The sequence below is a fragment of the Lipophrys pholis genome (genome assembly GCF_963383615.2).
Source record: "Lipophrys pholis genome assembly, chromosome: 15".
NCBI classification, from domain to species: domain Eukaryota; kingdom Metazoa; phylum Chordata; class Actinopteri; order Blenniiformes; family Blenniidae; genus Lipophrys; species Lipophrys pholis.
The window spans coordinates 27,575,170-27,596,266 of record NC_137642.1 but is presented as its reverse complement, the minus strand read 5'-3'; the positions used below and the strand labels follow the sequence as shown (position 1 = coordinate 27,596,266).

The 21,097-nt window shown below is 54.1% G+C and overlaps 1 protein-coding gene across 2 annotated transcripts; it reads right to left on the bottom strand.

Moving 5' to 3' along the window:
* Positions 1 to 624: 624 nt before the first annotated feature.
* cul9 (cullin 9) lies at positions 625 to 20,589 on the bottom strand. Of its 2 annotated transcripts, none has more exons than XM_080481700.1 (44): positions 20,460 to 20,589; positions 18,095 to 18,787; positions 17,530 to 17,684; positions 16,832 to 17,437; positions 16,605 to 16,746; positions 16,336 to 16,526; positions 15,962 to 16,148; positions 15,653 to 15,877; positions 14,145 to 14,367; positions 13,845 to 14,046; positions 13,576 to 13,766; positions 13,302 to 13,498; positions 12,955 to 13,103; positions 12,756 to 12,844; positions 12,570 to 12,675; positions 12,264 to 12,491; positions 11,802 to 11,892; positions 11,498 to 11,669; positions 11,295 to 11,400; positions 11,072 to 11,167; positions 10,829 to 11,004; positions 10,368 to 10,501; positions 10,096 to 10,284; positions 9,786 to 9,916; positions 9,133 to 9,315; positions 8,757 to 8,917; positions 8,462 to 8,666; positions 8,198 to 8,369; positions 7,978 to 8,123; positions 7,701 to 7,827; positions 7,090 to 7,295; positions 6,768 to 7,000; positions 6,399 to 6,498; positions 6,062 to 6,310; positions 5,717 to 5,857; positions 5,483 to 5,647; positions 5,237 to 5,400; positions 3,947 to 4,040; positions 3,798 to 3,872; positions 3,608 to 3,718; positions 3,402 to 3,519; positions 3,199 to 3,332; positions 3,008 to 3,099; positions 625 to 2,926 (listed from the first exon to the last, which is right to left on the bottom strand). In XM_080481700.1, exons 2-44 carry the CDS (start codon positions 18,780 to 18,782, stop codon positions 2,707 to 2,709), a joined length of 7,770 nt encoding a protein of 2,589 aa, XP_080337826.1. In that variant the 5' UTR covers positions 18,783 to 18,787; positions 20,460 to 20,589; the 3' UTR covers positions 625 to 2,706. The 2 variants fall into 2 exon arrangements, with proteins under 2 accessions (XP_080337826.1, XP_080337825.1); XM_080481699.1 differs by having other exon boundaries at positions 631 to 2,926; positions 3,008 to 3,125.
* Between the last annotated feature and the right edge of the window lie 508 nt (positions 20,590 to 21,097).

Sequence of the window (21,097 nt, the reverse complement as noted above, 5' to 3'; positions counted from 1 at the left end):
GATGGATGTCAGGGATTACACCCATTACTACTCAGCCACTCATTACACACAACAATAGATTATTTTATAACATTCGGAATAGACAAGATAAACACTTCTAGTACTATAAATTTAACAAAAGTGTTTAAACAAAATCGCTATTTAAACAAAAAGTGATTATGCACTTGACTGCTGTCTGCTAATCTGTAAATCTAAATCTACAACCAAAATTAAGAACTGAAAACTAAGCTCAATGATCCCGAACTTAAAAGAACAGATTTAAAGAGATCCACGTTCACCTGGAAATCAATGACCATGGTGACGTAGCCCCGCCCATTAAAGCCTGGCGCAGTGGCTCCGCCCATTAAACATGAGAACAATGTGCTCTTATACAGGATGAATAAAAAGAAACTAGAAGAATGACGCAATGAATTGAAAATATTTAGAGAAAAAAAAGTAAAGATGAAAATGTAAAGATATGACTTCAGATGAAATGAAGACAAATCAAATGTTTCTGAAACAAAAGCATCATGAAAGATCTGAATCAAAGTTCTACCCTGGAGCACAGAACCAGACACTAACACATGAGACTCCACACGAATTAAAAATATATATATATATATATTAAATGAAGGAAATTGAGGAGACTTTGAAACATTTTTTTATTATTGGAAAAATCCTGAAAGGACTCTACTGCCTCTCTGCATCCAGACAGGCGGAGATGGGACTCAAACCTGTGACCTTCAGACCGGAGAGTCGACAGCCCTGCCCATCGAGCCATGTGCCGGTCCCTCACCTGTCGAGGGGTCTGTTCTCGGAGCAGTCATAAATACATCCAGGATATCTTTCCTGGGTGGACTTATCCCGATACTCGCGATCCTGATCAGCATTAACACGAAGCAGGTTATCGACTCGGTAATTCAACCAGAGTTTTCCTTCAAGATGAATGAGCGTTCACATGAAAGGGGCGGAGCTTGCAGCAGCGTGTGACCAATCACAGAGGAGAGGAGCAGTTCATCTCTGAGAAAATGAAGAATTCCAACACATCCAGCAGCTCAGAGCAACACTGCTGCTGCAGCCAAAGCCAGAACCTTCCTGACTTGTTAATCCTGACTTGGTGAGATTAGAGCGGATTAATTCATGGGACAATAGAAACGGACTCAGTTTCACTTTATTCCAGCAGAACGGTTCCAGGCAGAGCTTCCTCACTGCTCTTCTTTTACTTTACATTTTACCTCCACTGGTTCTGAGGCGGAGGTTCCTCCGTGTGAGTTTGTTTCCTGTTGGAATATTAATTCATCACCGTGACGACAGGAGAAGTTCTGCTTCCATTAATTCATGGTTCTGCAGTTCTGTCAGCGTGAGCATTATTATTAAGCTCATTATTCCAGATCAACCTCATGGAGATAAACAGACCTGGAACAAGAACCAGAACAAGAACCTCCTTCAAAGCCTCAGAGACCAGGATTTATTGGGTTCTGTCAAAAAGATTGTTCTGGATACTTTCTCCTCTCCTCCCCGCTGCAGCTCAGCGCTGAACGCGCCCACCAATCACCATCATTTAAGAATGGGCGGGGCATTTTCCAAGAGATCTGATTGGTCAGGAGGCCGAGCTTTACACTTACTGTGATCTTTTGTAGAACATACCCTGCTCTGGAGCAGGTTAGACATTCAGAGTCAGTTACCATGGTGATTTATCCTGGGAACACATGAACCAGCATCGTAGTACGGGCCTCAGGTGAACGTCCTCATCTAGGGGTGTGTGTGTGTGTGTGTGTGTGTGTGAGAAATCAGTCTACTCGTAGCAGAAAAAGCTTTTATTTAGTTTTGCCGGCTGGAGTCGCTAGACTCCAATAAAGAAACGAGAACCAGGAAACAGAACCAGAACCAGGAAACAGAACATCAGAAACTGTCCAGGTCAGAGCCACCAAGTCCTCCACCAACCAGAACCTCGAGGCAGGGACAGTCTGCTGGAACCCATTGGTCCAGATGCATAGAGACGGTTACCATGGAGATGGTTACCATAGAGGTGGTAACCATGGAGACGGTTACTATAGAGGCAGTTCCCATGGAGACATTAACCATGGAGACTGCTATCATATGGGTGGTAACCATGGAGATGGCTACCAAAGAAACGGTTACCATGGAGATGGTACCCATGGAGACTATCATGGGTTAGTTACTGTGGAGACGGTTATCATAGGGGCAGTTACTGTGGAGACGGTTATCATAGAGGCGGTTAACGTGGAGGTGGCTACCATGGAGACAGTTACCGTGGGGACTCACTCAGGACCACATGAACCATACTCCGGACCGGCAGTCCAGATCACTCAGAGCCTTCTGAGGAAAAGTTTGTGGAGCAGCTTCTAGAAAACTGCCACAGTCCACATCCAGGTTCCCTGACCCACTGACCACACCCAGACCCAGACCAGGACCAGCTCCAAGGTCTGTCACCTCGGTCAGGATCCAACAAAAACAAACATCTGAACCAGAATCTGATTCTCACAAAAACCTGGTTTCTGACCCAGAACTGAAAGTCAAGGAGGTTCTTGGTTCTGGACTAAAGAAGAACCTGGAGACTTGAAGAAACTGAATTTCAAACTGAAGATTTCTTGTCTCCTTGATTTGGAAAAGTGAAGAAAAGCAGCGAGAAGCGAGTGCAGCGGTGATATCAAGGGTCCGGGTCTCCGTCGGTCATCTGTGGGGGGCGGCGGGGGGGTGCGGGTCTCAGTCGAAGGGGCTGAAGTCTCTCTCCTGGTTTTCGGACTCGTCGTCGTCGTCAGAGAAGAAGTCGTCCTCGTCAATGTCGTCCTCGTCGTAGTCCTCGTGCCACTCGGGGACGTACTCCTCATCGTACGCGTCATCCTCGTCCGCTTCCCCGGCTTCCTCGCCCGGATAGTTGTTATTGTCCGAGTCCCCAGAGTCTGACGCCCGGTTCGACTTCGGCCTGGAAGAACCCACATCAGTTCAGACCCAGACCAGGAATAGAACACAAGGAGGACAGAGGAGTACCAGGTAGGACACTCACCCTTTGTTAGCGTCAGTGTTGTTGGACAGGTTGGAGTTCTGAGTGGACTCGGTCTCCTGGCTGCTCTTGGTCTGGTAGCCAACCCTGAAGTCCTGCACACACAGGGGAAGGTCTTCAACTGGAGCAGCACACCAGACATCAGACCCCTCCAGACCAGAGTGGGACCAGGTTCAGACCAGGTTCTGGGGTACCTGGGTGGAGTGCTGCAGGATGGCCAGCAGGCGTTCCTGGATACGTCGGATCAGTTCCAGTCCCGTGTTGAGGTGTTCCTGTTTCAGCAGCCGGACACACGAGGCCAGATCGGTGCACTGCAGCAGAGTCTCCTCTGGGGACACAAACCCGGGTCAGACCACAACCGCAGACCACAACCGCAGGTTCCGGGGCAGACTCTTACCCAGCAGGATCTGCAGAGCATTGGTGTGCAGGTCCAGGGCTTCGGTCTGCTGCTCCATCACGTCCATCTTCTCCGTCTCCTGGTTGTAGTAACTGTAGACACACGAGTAGGCCAGGACCTGCAGAGACCAGAACCCTGTGAGCTCACCAGGAGCAGGACCGGGGAAAGGACGGTGAACGGTTCTGAAAGGTACGGGGTGGCGTCACCTTCCGAGCCTGAGCGAGGACTTTACAGGCGTCGATGACGAAAGTCAGCGACTTCATCTGCAATGCCTCGTTTATGGATGACACCCTGTTCTCCAGGTTCACCGCAAAGTCCTGCAACACAACGCAACATAAACAACGCAACACAACGCAAAGACAAATAACACAAACATAAACCAGACAAGGAGAGAACCTTGGCCTGATGGTGGAAGGTGCATCTCTCATTGTAATCCTGGAACTTCTTTTCCTGTCGAGCCGCTTTACTGACCTACAGAGAGTAATAGATTACATTTCCTCAGATTACTGGTGGTTCCGTTTGGAGCTGCAGCTGCGAGGACTCACCATGGCCGAGCAGTTGTAGTAGTCTTTGTGTGTCGGTTTCCACGGTTTAAGACAACGCCAACAGAAACCATGGTTACACTTGGCACAGGTCATACTGAGGACAGAGTAGAGCAGCGTCATCACACCGTCTGCAGACTGTTCTCTACAACATTCTCTAGACTGTTCTCAACAACATTCTCTAGACTGTTCTCTACAACATTCTCTAGACTGTTCTCTACAACATTCTCTAGACTGTTCTCTACAACATTCTCTAGACTGTTCTCTACAACATTCTCTAGACTGTTCTCTACAACATTCTCTAGACTGTTCTCTACAACATTCTCTAGACTGTTCTCTACAACATTCTCTAGACTGTTCTCTACAACATTCTCTAGACTGTTCTCAACAACATTCTCTAGACTGTTCTCTACAACATTCTCTAGACTGTTCTCAAGCATTGTGAAGACTTTTGTTCGGTTGTGCATTGTAGTTTAGCTGTGTAGCTTAGCTGTTTAGTAGTATAGCTTAGCTGTGTAGTTTAGTAGCGGAGTGTAGTTTAGCTGTGTAGTGTAGTTTAGCTGTGTAGTTTAGCTGTGTAGTGTAGTTTAGTAGTGTAGCTTAGCTGTGTAGTTTAGTAGCGTAGTGTAGTTTAGTAGCGTAGTGTAGTTTACTGTGTAGTGTAGTTTAGCTGTGTAGTTTAGCTGTGTAGTGTAGTAGCGTAGCTTAGCTGTGTAGTTTAGTAGCGTAGTGTAGTGTAGCTGTGTAGTGTAGTTTAGTAGCGTAGCTTAGTTGTGTAGTTTAGTAGTGCAGTGTAGTTTAGTAGTGCAGTGTAGTTTAGTAGTGCAGTGTAGTTTAGTAGTGTAGTGTAGTTTAGCTGTGTAGTGTAGTTTAGTAGTGTAGCTTAGCTGTGTAGTTTAGTAGTGTAGTGTAGTTTAGCTGTGTAGTGTAGTTTAGTAGTGTAGCTTAGCTGTGTAGTTTAGTAGCGTAGTGTAGTTTAGCTGTGTAGTGTAGTTTAGTAGTGTAGCTTAGCTGTGTAGTTTAGTAGCGTAGTGTAGCTTAGCTGTGTAGTGTAGTTTAGTAGTGTAGCTTAGCTGTGTAGTGTAGCTTAGCTGTGTAGTGTAGTTTAGCTGTGTAGTTTAGCTGTGTAGTGTAGCTTAGCTGTGTAGTGTAGTTTAGCTGTGGAGTGTAGCTTAGCTGTGTAGCTTAGCTGTGTAGCTTAGCTGTGTAGCTTAGCTGTGTAGTGTAGTTTAGCTGTGTAGTGTAGTTTAGTAGTGTAGTTTAGCTGTGTAGTGTAGTCGTGTGTAGTCGTACTGCAGACAGCCCTCGTTCTTCTCGATGGGCGCCTGGCAGCTGGGGCAGCGTTTGGAGATCAGCTTCGCCAGGTGTTTGCTCTGAGCCTCCATGTTCATCCCTTCATAGAATCCTCCATCATCCATCCACTGAGACATGTGGCTGCAGCTGGCAGGACAGTGGGCCTGGACACAGGGTCAGGGGTCAGAGGTCAGGGCAGTGGGCCTGGACACAGGGTCAGGGGTCAGAGGTCAGTGTGTGTCTCACCTCCGGGAAGTTGCAGCTAAAGCAGGAGGTCCAGCAGCATTTGGAGCATGTGCCCATGCTGCCCAGGTTCTCCTTGCAGAGGATGCGGTCGCAGCCCTGAGGGTTGGTGCACCACGTCAGGTTGGAGCAGCTCTCCACGTACCCCCGCAGCAGGGCGTTCTCGTACTGCACACAGAGGGCGGGGTTAGGGCAAGGCAACAGCGCCGTGCTGTCAGCTGGCGTGAGAGCAGTTACCTTCGCAACGGTGTCCTTGTCACTGAGCACGCTGAGGAAGAACTGCGAGGTGGGCTGAGCCTGACAGTCGGTGATGGGACAGTTACAGTTCATCAGCAGGTTCTGCTCGATCCGGGAGGTCAGGTACTCCTGCCAGCACGACTGACACACACACACACACACACACAACACCGGGAGGTCAGGTACTCCTGCCAGCACGACTGACACACACACACGCACACGCACACGCACACGCACGCACGCACGCACGCACACGCGCGCGCACACACGCGCGCACACACGCGCGCACACACGCGCGCACACACGCGCGCACACACACGCGCGCACACACACACGCACACACACCTTGCAGCAGTAGTGCATGCAGCTGAGTGACGGGACCGTCTCCATGGTAACCGTGCGGGGTCCCAGGCACACTGGGCAGGAGGAGGCGGGGCTCGGCGGCGGTTGAGGGTTCCGAGACTTGAGGCCGGCGGCCATGATGAGCTCGTCGGGGTCATCGGTGTAACGCTGCACGAGAACGTCCACGTTCCAGCGACAGTGGACCAGGAGGTGCTCAGCCTGGTCCACTTCCAGACTGAGGGTCCCCGAGACCTGCAGGGTCAGGGACAGGGACAGGTCAGGATACAAACACACACACGCACGCGCACGCACGCACGCACCTGCAGCCATAGTAACGTACCTGCTGCACAGTTTTCTGCATCAGCTGACGGACGTCCTCCTGGGACATGGTACGACCCATAGAGAACAGAACCGCATCCAGAGCCCCGTCTTCCAGCAGACTGCAATGCACACACACAAACACACACACACATTACACACACACACACACATTACACACACAGGAGTCCTCCGGAGGCCAAAGGTCAGATTTCCTTCTCGAAGGATTCAAACATTGTCCTGTGAATGATTTTATAGTGTAGGGGGAGGAAGAGGAGTAGGAAGAGGAAGAGGAGCAGGATTAGGAAGAGGAGCAGGAGGAGGAAGATGGAGCTCCTGCTGTTTGTGAGTGTACAAGGTCAGAGCTGTGGGGTCAGAGGTCGGGGGACACCTGAAGTGGGCTGCGTCCTCCCGGCTGTCGGAGCGCCTCAGGCTGAACTGGGCCGGCCCCTTGTGGGGCGTGGCCGGGTCGTCGGGCAGGAACTCCACGATGTGCGGGTTGTCTTCGCCGCGCCGCACGAAGCCCCGGCTGATGACGTGCAGGATGCAGGACAGCACGTCGCTCGAGCTGCAGCCGAAACGCCCGCTGGCGCCGGACTCCCGCTTCTGGACCGAGTCCAGGACCTGGAGGGACAACAGAGCCGGAACCTGAGAACCAGAGACCCTCGGAACAGGAAGCCGTGGGGACCCGGTGGACCGGGTCTGGATCTCACCTTGAAGACCAGGTTGTCAATGTGCATCTCCTTTTCCTGCTTCATGATGTTGACGATCAGACAGTAGATGTAGTTCCTCTTCCTCTCCAGCGTCCCCGCCGCATCCTCCTCCACCTTCAGGTACGTCTGTCTGGGCAGGAGGCGCATGGACGCCACCGCGCCGTCCACACAGAGGGACGCCACCTGCTGGTTCAACTGCAGTACGCCTGCAAGAAACAGGAGGCTCAAACCAGGAGGCGCAGCGTGGGGAGGAGGAGCAGCATGGGGAGGAGGAGCAGTGTGGGGAGGAGGAGCAGTAGGCGCAGCGTGGGAAGGAGGAGCAGCAGGAGCAGCGTGGGGAGGAAGAGCAGCATGGGGAGGAGGAGCAGCAGGAGCAGCGTGGGGAGGAAGAGCAGCGTGGAGAAGAGGAGCAGCAGGAGCAGCGTGGGGAGGAAGAGCAGCAGGAGCAGCGTGGAGAGGAGGAGCAGCGTGGAGAGGAGGTGCAGCGTGGGGAAGAAGAGCAGGGGGAGGAGGAGCAGCGTGGGGAGGATGAGCAGGGGGAGGAGCAGGGGGAGGAGCGTGGGGAGGATGAGCAGCAGGAGCAGAGTGGGGAGGAGGAGCAGGAGTCTCACCGGTCCTGGGCTCCTCCGGCTGGCTGCAGGTGAGCAGAGCTCCGTCAGCGATGAGCGGGAGGAGAGCGTGAAGGAGAACATCAGGAGAGAGACTAGACTCCTGCAGGAGGTCCTCTACCTGCACTTCCTAGAGCGAGAGAGAGACACGTGTGAGTAGTGAGTGTGTGTGTGAGAGTGTGTGTGTGTGTGTGTGTGTGTGTGTGTGTGTGTGTGTGTGTGTGTGTGTGTGTGTGTGTGTGTGTGTGTGTGTGTGTGTGTGTGTGTGTGTGTGTGATACCTGTGTATGGTTGAAGTGCAGCAGGATGAACATCTGCAGTGTGGAAACTTTGAGCGTCGTGCAGCCAAACTGCAGCTCGGCGTGTCCGAGCCAGGTCCACTGCAGCCGGCGAGGTTTCCAGAGAGGGACGGCACAGAGGGACTGACCTAGGGTCAAGGTCACAGCAAGGTCAACAACAAGGTCACAGCAACGTCAACAACACTAGTCCGGTGGTACCGACTGTGGGTGTAGAACTGGGTGAACTGATCCAGGTAGGAGCAGAGTTCTGGGGGGAAGTATTTGCCGGGTTGGTCCAGGAAGCAGATCGAGGACACGGTCCAGCAGCGTGGCGACAGAACCAAAACCTGGACCTCGGCCTCGTCCTCCGACTCCGCCCACTCTTCCTCCATCAGCTGCAGAAACAATCAGTTCCAGAGGTGAGGCTCCAGGTCTCAGGACCAGCTCTCTCTGCTCCATGGGGGCAGTTCTGGGGGTCAGCCCTGACCTGGTCCTGGTCTTGGTCCTGCAGGTGGCGGTCCAGCTGCTGCAGGCGGTACAGGTGGAACTCCTGCTGCAGCTCGGCCGACTCACTCAGGTTCTTCAGCATTTGCTGTGGGAAGCGACTCGGGAAGCAGCTCCCGATATGGTCCACCACGGCGCTCTCCTGCCACAGGTTCCCCTGAGCCAGCAGCCGGTCGCCCAGGTAGTACCTGCACACACACACACACACACACACAGGCATCATGGCGGCATGCTGGCGCTGGGCGTCATCTCACAGTCTGCCGGTCTCAGAGTCTCACCTGTAGAAGTGCTCGAAGGTGTTGGCGAGCTCCAGCCCCGACAGGAAGAGCATCGGCTCCAGGAACTGCTGCAGCCGCTCCAGCGTCTCCATGCCGCCGCCGCACGCCGCCCCGCTGGCCTCCATCATCTGGTCAATGTACTGCGCAAAACGCTCACTCACCTGCACAACACAGGGGGGCGCCACACCTCAGACACAAAGTACACACAACAAGACCAGATCCTCAGGACCGGCCCAGCAATAAATCTACTGAAGTCATCCCAGATTAATCCCAAGCTGATCTGCCTGAAGCAGAGCTTGTTTTCAGGATGAAGGCAGGTGAGTCCAGGTGAGTCCAGGTCAGGACCCCATCTCAAAGCGGTCTGTTCTGGACTCACATGCATGGCCCGGAGGATGGAGAGCTGCAGCAGCGCAGCAGAGAAGCCATGCCGCAGGGCCAGGACGAAGGCGGTCTGCTGCCCGAACAGCTCCTCCATGGCGTTCTTCAGACGCAGGTACAACATCCGGTACCGCTCCACAAAGTCCGGCAGGCTGCAGCTGGACTCCAGAAACCTCTTCACCTGAGGGACACGGAGGAGGAAACACTCTGTCATCAGGAAAGGCCTCGTCAAAGATGGAAAGCAGAGGTTCAGTCGGGTCAGTTCATTCAGACGAGCAGCGAGTCGGCAGCAGATTGGTCAGCGCTCTGCCGCACGGTTCCGTCACTACTCGCCTCCACTCGGTTTCATTCGTTGTACAGGACAATATAGTGCCACCTTGGTGTGGGCGGAGTCATCGCGTCTGCCAGCAGCCGTTAGCAGCAGCTGATGTTAAAATAAGACAAACGGCTTTCGCCAGGACAGCTACGGATTTAGGTCGGTTTTAACGTCTGCTGTGACGAGGGACGCTCCAGGAAGCCAGTCACCAGGAGGAACTACTACAAAGTACCTTCTTACCTGCTGTCGGGTACTAATATACAGTGGAATAGCCTGAAAACGGAGGTGAGCCGAGTACATGCTAGTAGAAAAAAAGCCATCAGCGTTGACCTGACCTGGTGTTGCACCACTCCCTGCCAGCAGAGGGCGATGCCTGCAATGCTGCTGCTGCTCTTTACTTTGGGTTTGGGGGACGAGGACGAGGACGAGGACGAAGATGACTCTTTGTTCTTTGTCTCTTTACCATCTGAAAAACACAAAGCGGATCAGTTAGCCAGTAAACAGGTGAACAGGTTGGTTAGCAGGTTGCCCCTGCTGGAGAGGGTCACACTGATGCCACAATAGTGTTAGATGTGGTTGGTTGTGGTTGGTTGGTTGATGTTAGTTGTGGTTGGTTGGTGTGGTTGGTTAAGGTTCTGGACTTACTGGATTTGACCGGGGGGCGGAGCTCCTCGCTGTCGGCCTGGCTCGTGTCCACGTGAACCAGCAGGTGCGTGAGGCGCCGCACTCTGGAGTTAAAGATTGCGGCCCGGCCCTTACAGCGGCGTGCTGACTCGGCGTTCTCCAGATACTCGCTGAGCAGCCAGGACAGAGGGCTGAGTGCCGCCGAGGATTCTGGGTGAACATGGGTTCACATTGGAAGACCAGCAGAGATGCCATGTAGGAATAGATTTTAAAAACAGAGTGTCTGTCTGTACCGGTCAGAGTGATGCTGTGGACGATCGGCGTGATCAGAGCCTCCCAGCAGGTTCGGCCAAGAGCTTCAGCAGCTTCAGCGTCAGGAAGAAAACGATCTGCAAACATCTGCTCGTGTCTCAGAGCGCTGTTGAGTCTGACACACACACACACACACACACACACACACACACACACACACACACACACACACACACACACACACACACACACACACACACACACACACACACACACACACACACACACACACACACACACACACACACACACACACACACACACACACACACGCACACACGCACACACGCACACACACACACACACGCGCACACACACACACACACACACACACACACACACACACACACACACACACACACACACGTTTAACAACAGTCCCCACAGGGTGCTGGAGGAGGTCTTAGGATGGTGGAGGAGGTGTGGGGGAGGGAGGTCGTACTTGTTGAAGAGCTGCAGGAGCTGGGTGCGCTCCTCCTTCACCTCCTGACACCAGCTGTGAGCCTTGGTGCTGTAGAACAGGAAGGTCCGGCAGCACAGCTGCTCCTTGAACACGGGCCAGAAGGTGGGCTTCGGCCCCAGGACCTCGAACCCGTGCACCCGTGTGTCGATGCCGCCCTGCAGGGGAGAGGAGGAAGTGAGGAGGCGGCAGGAGGAGGAGCAGAACCTGGAGGAGGAGTCTGACCTGCTGACACCTCTTGATCCTGATCTGGATGATGGACCAGAAGCGAGTCACGTTCTCCAGAAGAATCACACGGCTCGCCGACGGCGTCACGTTCACCTACGACACAGAGGTTGTGGCGTTAACGCTGCTGAATGACAGCTGCCTCAGGGGGCGGGGTTAACACAGCTGAGTGACAGCTGCCTCAGGGGGCGGGGTTAACACAGCTGAGTGACAGCTGCCTCACCGTGTTGAGCTCCGTGTTGATGTTGGTCGGGTCATCTCCGCCCAGAACCAGAACACGAGCCGGCATGTAGCTCGAATCCTCACTGGCTACCAGGATGGCCAACTGTCTGAGAGTACACAGTAATCAGATTACACTCAAGAGTCATGACGTGTTCCAAGGATTCAAAGGCTCTGCTGTGCAGAGTAATCAGATTACAGTGGTACCTGATGATGACTCCTTTGTGCATGTAGATGTTGATGAAGTGTGAGCCGGTGCAGCCGTTAGACTCCCAGTAGGTTTTCGGGTTTTTGTCGGTAAGCTTGTTTGCTCGATGGTGATTGGACGAAACCTCCACTTTCTCCCAGCATTTATCCTCCTTCAGCTCTACACTGGACCCTACACACACACAACACACACACACACACAACACAACACAACACAACACAACACAACACAACACAACACACACAGATAAGAGCTGCTGGTCGTGGTGTGTTTGAGTACAGGTGTGCTGTGGGAATTTCTGACCTTGGCACAGATTCCTGAGGAAGACGTCGAAGAAGGGGATGTTGATTGGTTGATGGCTGCGGCGATGTTCCTCGATCTGCCCCAGCACCATCTGACAGCGGACCGGGGAAATCCCAGTCAGACTCAAACACCTCTCACAGCTGTAACAGCACTCGGGAGCATTTCCTCTAAAAATATCTGCAGCGTGTTTGAAACACTTCAAATTTATTTTATTTATTTGAAAAAGAATCTTTGGGCAGGATGTAATAGTATTTTCAGCTTAGCAGTGTTATCAGCAGTACTTTTACTTTTTTGTAAGATGCTCTGAGGGGAGTGGAAAGAGTGGGGGGTCCCTGTGATTAATTCACGTCTCAGTGGGCGTGGTCTACATGTTTAGGTCACGTTTCAGTGGGTTACTGCCTGGTGTTCTTTAAGTGAAGCTGGTGAGATGGAGATGTGGGCGCTGCCATGTCCCAGCCATACCTGAATGCAGCCAGCCAGTACGCTGGTGGTCATCTTCTTGTAGAGGCTGGCGTACTTGTCGCAGTCGGTGAGCAGATCCCTGAGCTCCGGCACCAGCAGCAGGTTGGAGCTGTGTTTGTCCAAAGCTTTGATCAGAGCCTCTTTGGTGCCCACACGGCACATCACCACCGCGTAGTCCTTGTTCACCGAGGCCAGCCGGAACAGGAAGCGCACCAGGAGCTGCACCACCTGCAGGAGGAGCAGGAGGTCAGCATGCTGTTCCTACTGCCACCGGCTGCCCCTCCTGACTCCTCCTCCTCCTCCTACCTCTCTGTCGTTGATGAAGGCCATCATGGAGGACAGACACGGCTCGATGCTCTCGTGCCACGGCAGCTCGTCCTCCTCGTAGTTCTCCAGGAATGTGTTTAGGATCCTGAAGCAGGAGGGGACACACTGGAGGTGAGGGGTCAGGGTCCAGAGGTCAGAGGTCACAAAGCCGGGGCTTAGCAGTACCTGAGGATGGAGAGCTGCACACTGCGGTCAGCTCGGTGCTGCTCCATCAGACGGATCAGGTCCTGGTAGGTTTCCCTGTTGTGAGTGACCTGAAGAACACAGTGAAGAGATGACTCTGTGTGTGTGTGTGTGTGTGTGTGTGTGTGTGTGTGTGTGTGTGTGTGTGTGTGTGTGTGTGTGTGTGTGTGTGTGTGTGTACCTGGTTGCGCTCCTCATCCAGCTGTGTGTTGTCTTCACACAGCAGCTGTTCCAGAGTCTGAATCACCTCTTTAGTGGCCGTCAGCTCTTTGAGACTCACAGCCAACATCTGTAACTCTGTATCCTTCAGATCCAGATGTTCACTGCTGTCTGCAACACACACACACACACACACACACACACACACACACACACACACACACACACAAACACACTTTTTTTTAACTGCAGCACCAAAACTGAACAGAACATACGCATAATCGCATTTGTATGTAAACATGTGTTCCTGTGTGTGTTACAGTGCACGTTAGTGTGTGTTACAGTGCATTACGTGTCACAGTGCGTTACCTCTGCTCTCCAGCTTGTGCACCATGCAGATCTGGTTGAGGGCGATGATGGACAGCATGGTCTCTGCTCTGGACAGACTGAGACACTTCTTGAGGACGGCGGTGACGTCACAGGCCACCAGCTGCTGAGCCAGGCTGCGGTGGCTGGAGATGAGCATGATGATGACCAGCAGGCCGTTCCTCACCGAGAGCATGGAGCTGCAGGAGCACAGCAGAGGGGAGCTGCAGCTGGGGACGTCCTGTGCAACATCTGGAGCATCTGGAGCGGGACTCACCCTTTGCTCTTGAGCAGGAGGTCGATGGCAGCGGGAATGACTCCCAGCAGTCCCCTGGAGCCCTCCGGTGTGGCCGAGCCGATGCTGGCGAAGATCTCCAACATCATCTGAGTGCCGGACTCGGAGAGCGGGAGGCTGCTGCCCACACTGCGCAGGTCGTGTTTACTGGCCCCCGTAATGACCTTCAGGGTCTGGGGGAGGAGACAGGACGTCAGCACCTCACAACCTTAGTGACTCTGTGCCGGGGGGGGGGGGGATTCGGTCCTTACCGCCAGGGCCAGCTGCTGCAGGTGTGTGTTGGAGGAAAAGGTCTGCATGCAGGACAGTACAGCTTTGACTCCGCCCTCTGTAGCGAAGGAAACTCTCCACTCGTACTTCAGCATGAGCAGGTGAGTCAGACGCAGCGTGCTCACAACCAGGTCCTTACAGGAGGAACCCAGGAGATCCACCAGCTGCTTCAGGACCCGGTCCCTGGTGCACACACACACACACACACAGACACAGATAAGTCCTGTCGCCATGGAGACCAGGACCTGGCTCTGGACTCGGCCTTCGAGCTGGACTCTGACCTGATGGTCTGAGCTGAGTCGCTCCTCATGGAGTTCTTCTCCTGCGCTCCTTTCTCCTCCAGCAGGCGGGTCATGAAGAGAACAGCTGCCAGCTGCTGGTGGAGATCAGAGGAGGAAGAGGAGGAGGAGGAGGAGGAGGAGGTGCTCCTCTTTAACAGCTCCACCACTTCACCCAGTTTCTCCATCACAGTCTTCTTCCCCTGAACCCGCGGGCTGTTGAACACTGCTCAGGAGGAGAGAAGGAAACGTCAAGCTACGCCTCTTCAACACCTCCTACACCTCAATACCTCCAGCTAACCGGTGCCTCCTCAGGGCGCTGGCGGCGACCGGCAGTGAGTCAGAGCTTGGCGTCCCGTTTGTCCAGGGTCCTGATAATATTAGTGGTTGCCTTATTAAATCATGTGTGAACGAACTCAGCCCTGTATTTTTTTAAACAAGTCTTTGGATACACAGCATGAGCCTTCTCTCTGGAAGGACGCTGTCCTGGTCCCTGTCCCTAAACCCAGCCGTCCTAAACTTTTGAATGACTTCGGGCCTGTTGCCTCACCTCAGTAATAATGAAAAACTTGTGAGGAATGTGATACTGAGGGAGACGGAACACGAGCTGGATCAGTGCAGTTTGCATTCAGGCCAAACAGAGGAGTGGCGGACGCTACTCTGACTCTACTAAACATGACTTTTAAACATGTAGATCATAAAGGGACGTCTGCTAGACTTTTATTGATTCATTTCTTCGCTGCTTTTAATACAATCCAGCCCCACGTTTTAACCAAAAGACTTTTAGAGCAGTTTGAAATCTGCAAAAACTTAATGGGCTGGATATTAGACTTTTTAACTGAAAGGTCAGAGTCAGGAAACTTGCTTTTTTTTTCCCACATTGACCAAACAATCCTGAGTTTTTTTTAGCTGTCTTTTATCGAGTCACTTTTATCTTTTTGCATGGTGGCCTGGTTTGGTCGGACCTCCTTAAAAGGAGAGAAACTCACTTAACCAAATAGTAAAATTGTCCAGTCGTCTCCTTGGTCAGTCTGGTCCCTGTCCACGAAACCAGTACAGAGGAGATTCAATCATTAATAGTGACTCCAATTGATTCTATTTATCAATTTTTAGCTCCATTTATCATCACGACTCTTTGAATGGACATGTTCATGGTCGTGAGCGCTTTCTATCTCTGTAAGGTTTTATTGTGGTTTCTTTTCATCTATTTTTTAACTCATCCTATTTATTGGTGAAAAGCGGAACATTGAGTATTTGTCTTGTTTTCACTCGACCAGTTATGATCTGCTTGTTTGGTTCATCGTGTGTCTATTTGTTTTGACATATCAAGTGATCACAAAACGTGGAAAACAAGTCTACCTACGGGTACTAATGAAGTAACCTTGACCTTAACATGCTACGTGGCTAAAGACACTACTCCAGTAAATCAGCTAAGCAGTGGCCAACAATACTATGATAAATGTACCCTCCGATGGCTCCGCCCACACAGACCCTCCGATGGCCCCGCCCACCTTTGATCTTGTCCTCCAGGTCTTCGGGGTACTTGCTGTCATCCTCACTGGGCAGCTCGCTCTCCGTCTCCGAGCCGGCAGAGTCCACCGGCGCCTCCTTTTTGGCTTTTTTAGAGACGGAGCCCATCGCCGAGGAGGAGGAGGAGGCCAGGGCTGACAAAGAGGAGCTCTGACCTCCTCCTGCTGCTCCTCCTCCAACACCCGAGGAGCTCAGAGAGCTTTCAGCTGCAGAATACAAGGAGTGTGAGGAGTGTGTGTGTGTGTGTGTGTGTGTGTGTGTGTGTGTGTGTGTGTGTGTGTGCTCCTCACCCAGCAGCTCCTCGTCCTCCATACAGGCACCGCCCCTCCTCAGGTAGTGTTTGGAGAAGGTGTGGGCGCAGAGGAGGTCACCGAGACACGATGACGGCAACTTCTGCTTCAGATAGTGAAGCAACTTCCTGGCAACATCACCGGGAACGGAGAGGGTAAGGAGGGTGGAGTCATCCAGGTCCAGCTCCTGATTGGACAAGAAGCCAACATTCAACTGCAGGTGTGTTTGGCTGATGATCTGCGGGGACAGTGTTTAATACTCCTGCACAACCCTCTACTGCCCCCCACTGGACGTACTGTTTAGCTACCCAGTCTGGACCCCAGGTCCAGGTTTCGGTGCCTGTCTTTGCACCCGCCCGGGGACTGAAGCTCACCTGGTGGTCCAGGCTCTGCAGGAGCAGCTGGTTCACCTCCTGCTGCTGCTTCACTTCCAGCTTCTTGATGAAGAAGAGGATCTCCCACCACTCCCCCCGGCTGAGACACGCCGGCTCCACCTGCCGGCCCTCCGACAGGTACGGCAGCGAGTAGAGGCCCCCAGGGGGCTTCGAGAAGAAGGTCTGACTCACTGTGACACAAAGACAGGGTTAGAGCAGTTGGGGGGAGGACCGCTGGGGTGGGGGTGGGGGGACAGGGGCACCGTTACCGGTAGTGAGTTTGAGCGTCTCCGTCAGGGAGGAAGCCTTCTCCTGCGTCTCCTTCTCGGCCTGCGAGCTGCCGCTGCTGCCCACGATCTCCACCATGTGCCAGTGGACCCAGTAGGTCCTGGACAGGGAGTTCCAGTACACCTGAATGCAGCAGAGACACGGCTCAGGTTCCGGCTCAGGTTCCAGGTCAGAGACCCTGACCCACCGTAACGTCACGTCAACTCACCTGAACAGGCGGCGAGCCGTCGTTGCTGTATCGGAACTCGCCCTCGTCCCCAGCGCTCACCTCCTCATAGTCCTCCAGCATGCGGACCGTCATGCCGCTCTTCAGATTGTCCTGGACGTATTCCACGTACGCAGAGCGGGTGACAAAGTCCGACCGCGTCTTGAACCCGTTTCCCACCTTCTTCTTCATTGGTGGCACGGCAGGCACCACAGTAACAGACGAGGGGGCGAAGGAAATGGGGGAAGCGCAGAATCGGGGCTGAAAGATGGACCTGAGGATGGGGCGACACAATGCCTCCTCCCCTTGCTCCTCCCCCAGGGCCCCTCCTCCTCCTCCCAGGTGGGAGGCGGCGCCGTCGGGTGGCTGCCGGTTGCGGTCCCAGCCCATCACACGCACCAGCTCTGAGATGAGGTTGGCCATCGCCATGGTGAAGTCGAACTCCCGCTGAACCCGCAGGTGCTCCGCTTGGTAGGCGGAGCCAGAGGAGGCAGGGGACGGACTGGCGTCCTGCCGCTCTGACTCCGCCCCCGCCGTGTTGAGCTTGTCCATTAGAGACGTGACGCACAGGTAACGTTTCACCAGCGAGAACAGCAGCTTCCCCGGGATCTGCACAGACAAGAGGGTCAGAGCACACTCAAGGGGAGGAGCCTCTACTGACCCCGTCGACACACCAAGGGGGAGGAGCCTGTGCTGCTTACCTGGGGCAGGTGGATGCCCTCGAAGGAGATCCCATGCTCCTCGGAGGAGGTGGTCTCAGCAAACAGCTCCAACAGCGTGAAGCGGTTATCAAAGTCCATGTGTTGTTCGATTCCATCCTGCTGGCTGAGGGACAGCAGCACGTACGCACGACTGCCTGCAGGGGGCAGAAGTCTTCACATTAGTTCAGGGGAACATGTGGAGCTGTCAGAGTGAGGAGCAGGAAGTCCTCTTGAACTCTCAAACACTTCAACAAAACCTGCTGATCTTCATCACATATAAAGCAAAGATCAGACTACGTCAACTTTTCCACATTTTGTTACATTCCAAATGTCTTTAGTGGACAACCTGTCCAGCGTGTTCCTTGCTTTTCATGATAAATCAAGGTTCACATCATATGGCATCGAGGTACGTATCGTAATTTCCTTCACAACACTCGTTTGATCATTGGGGGAAACTTCGTTTCGCCAACTTTCCCTCCGTCAGCCGATTGGTCAAGCTGTTGAATCGGTCCAATCAGAGCGCAGCATTTCGTGCAGTGAATGTGTGGAGTGTGGCGTAGTTCACCTGCATCGTGCGAGGCAAGCGCTCGCAGCATCTTTCCCGCGCTGCGCCGGGTCTGCGTCTCCTTGTTGCACAGCAGCTCCATCAGCAGGTTGAGGGCGCCGGTCTCCTTGAAGACGCCGACCAGCGAGCCGATGCTAGCGTAGGCGCTCAGCACGTGGATGGTGTGCATGATGTTGATGGAGAAGTCGCTCTTCTTGGCCATCTGTTTCCGGGCACGGCGCACCAGGTTCTTCACGTCTTCCTTCATGTCCGACAGCTCCACCTCGTCAAAGGTGACATCCGCCGGGAGCTCCCCGCCACTGCCCGCGGCGCCGGACGCTTCCCCACCCTGCTGCTGCTGCTCCTGTAGGGGGCGCTGGGAGTCCGCCTTCCTCTTGCCCAGCAGAGTGGGGCAGTTGGCGTAAACATCCTCTGTGGACATCCACATCAGGATGTTCTCTGGTTTGGTTTCTCCGGACGTCGAGCCGCCGGACCCGCTCCCGCCCGAGCTGCCGCAGCCCGCACTCCCCGCCTCGCCGGCTCCGCCCCCAGAGCTGGAGCCATCGTCGATGGTGACGAGGCACCAGCGTATCAGGTACTCCGTTTGACCGTCGTGTGTCCGACGCTGGCGAATCAGCTCCTCCGGGTACGCCTGCAACCGGGGACCGAGCTGCACCAGGAGGTTCCCGTTTCGACGTTCACCCACCATGGTCACTGAGGTGAGGAGAAAGGAGGAGGTGTCAGCAGAGGAGGTGAGGAAGAGGTGTCAGTAGAGGAGGTGAGGAGGAGAGGTGTCAGTAGAGGAGGTGAGGAAGAGGTGTTAGTAGAGGAGGAGAGGAGGAGGTGTCAGTAGAGGAGGAGAGGAAGAGGTGTCAGTAGAGGAGGAAGAGGTGTCAGTAGAGGAAGAGAGGAGGAGGTGTCAGTAGAGGAAGAGAGGAGGAGGTGTCAGTAGAGGAAGAGAGGAGGAGGTGTCAGTAGAGGAAGAGGTGTCAGTAGAGGAAGAGAGGAGGAGGTGTCAGTAGAGGAAGAGGTGTCAGTAGAGGAAGAGAGAAGAGGAAGAGGTGTCAGTAGAGGAAGAGGTGTCAGTAGAGGAAGAGAGAGGAGGAAGAGGTGTCAGTAGAGGAAGAGAGAGGAGGAAGAGGTGTCAGTAGAGGAAGAGAGAGGAGGAAGAGGTGTCAGTAGAGGAGGAGAGGAGGTGTCGTCAGCAGAGGAAGAGGTGTCAGTAGAGGAGGAGAGGAGGAGGTGTCAGCAGAGGAAGAGGTGTCAGTAGTGGAGGAGAGAGGAGGTGTCAGTAGAGGAAGAGAGGAGGAAGAGGTGTCAGTAGTGGAGGAGAGAGGAGGTGTCAGTAGAGGAAGAGAGAGGAGCACATAAAATGAAATCATTCGACAAACCTAACTGTAAAAATAAAAACCAGCAGTTAGATTTCACTCCTGTGTAAAAATGAAAACAGAAACTTTCTGCCTTCACTCCCGGATCTCCACCCGGGACCTCTCCGGTGCTGCAGCGGACTCTCCGAGCTCCTCTCCGGACATCCCGGCTGTCAGCTCCGGCACTGAGGGCTCGTCTATTCCTTGATCACGGAGCCGCTCGTGTGTTAGCTCAACCCGGCCAGAACGGACTGACACCCGCTCCGGTTCAGCGTGTCAGCCAGGTCAGCCTGCACTGCGGTCCCCCGGTCCCCCCCCCCCCCCCTGGTCCCCACCCCCCCGGTCCCGGGAACTCCGCAGTTCCAGGAAGTAGCCGGCTCCTGCCAACTAGCAGGCTGCTAACGTTAGCTCTCCGAGTTTCATTACTGAAAACAGCGCGAGCTGCTCGACTACAAACATGTAACGTTGCCCGGCAGGTAACGAGTTACTCGGCAGGTAACGCGTCACCTGAACTTTGAACTATCTTGTCCTCATAATTACCTCCGTCACTTTCCCACATCAGAGCGGACTGGAGGTTTTCACGCAATCTTCCAGAAAGTTGGGCTCGATAACGAGTTGACAGAACCGGCACACCCGACCCGGACCCGCTGACTCACAGCCGGGGAACCGATCCCCGGAGCAGTGAAGAACCCCCGCCCCCCACCCCCGGAGCCGCGGCGGACGGATGCCGGGCCGTCCGCCGCCCTGCGGCTGACAGCGTGGTGCGTGACGAGCTGCTGAAAGCCAGAAAAGCTTTTTAAAGTGGATTCCTGCGGCAGGGTCGAGAGCCGAACCGAACCGTGGCGAGAGTAACGGAGAGAGAGAGGGCTGTTAGCGGCGTGAGGACGATTCCTGCTCGGTCCGAGCGGCGGAGCTCTTATGGGCTCCCCTGTCGGAGGGAGTCCGGTCGCGGAGCTGTCAGCCTCCGGGAGGCCTTGTCCGGCCGCCCCGCAGTCCACCCCCAGCCGGCTAAAACTCACCTGCCGTTCCGTGTCCTCCCGGAGCAGCGCTGTCTTTCTCCCGGGTCTTCCTCTCGGGCCTTCCGCGGCCTGTCGTGTCGCTTCTCGGCAGCAGCCGCCGCTTCGCTTCTCTCCGGAGCTCCGCCGTGCTGCGCGCGTCTGCGCACCAAGCCGTCAGCCGCGTCACTTCCGCCACGTCATCACGTGGGCAGCGTGCCGTTGGCTGAGGCGTCGTTTCAGAAAGTAAACAAAAACGTCTGATCAATACAGTCAATAAAATTATTCACAAATCAATGAAATCCAACGTGAAATAAGATCAGTGTGACCACAGTGGAGTGGCGGGGGCGGGGCCTGGTCCCGCTGTGGGCCAATCAGAAATCAAACCCTACACAGTGTCATGGGGGGGTTTAGCCAATCCCAATCAAGGTAGGCCCTCTCTTTGACTCCTCCCACAATTAGGCAGTTCTGGTCCTCTTCCCAAGATGGGCACGTGTGGCGGAGCCAGTCCAGCTCACACAGACACAGCAGATTCTGAATGCAGCTCCTATGATCCAATATTCAAATGGAGGAAAATCAAGGAAAAGCAATAAAATTGGAATACAAGGTTTCTGGACCCACGAGACCAAGAAGAAGAGTTGAAAAGCTGGAGAATATGACTC

Bases quoted from the DNA above. Each gene is read 5' to 3' on its own strand.
- cul9 (XM_080481699.1), bottom strand. From the start codon at position 18,782: ATGGTGGGTGAACGTCGAAACGGGAACCTCCTGGTGCAGCTCGGTCCC. The intron at 16,747-16,831 runs GTGAGTTGACGT...TGCTGCATTCAG, and splicing joins ACGGCTCGCCGCCTGTTCAG to GTGTACTGGAACTCCCTGTC. The intron at 7,828-7,977 runs GTATCACACACA...CTCTCGCTCTAG, and splicing joins TGCACTTCAACCATACACAG to GAAGTGCAGGTAGAGGACCT.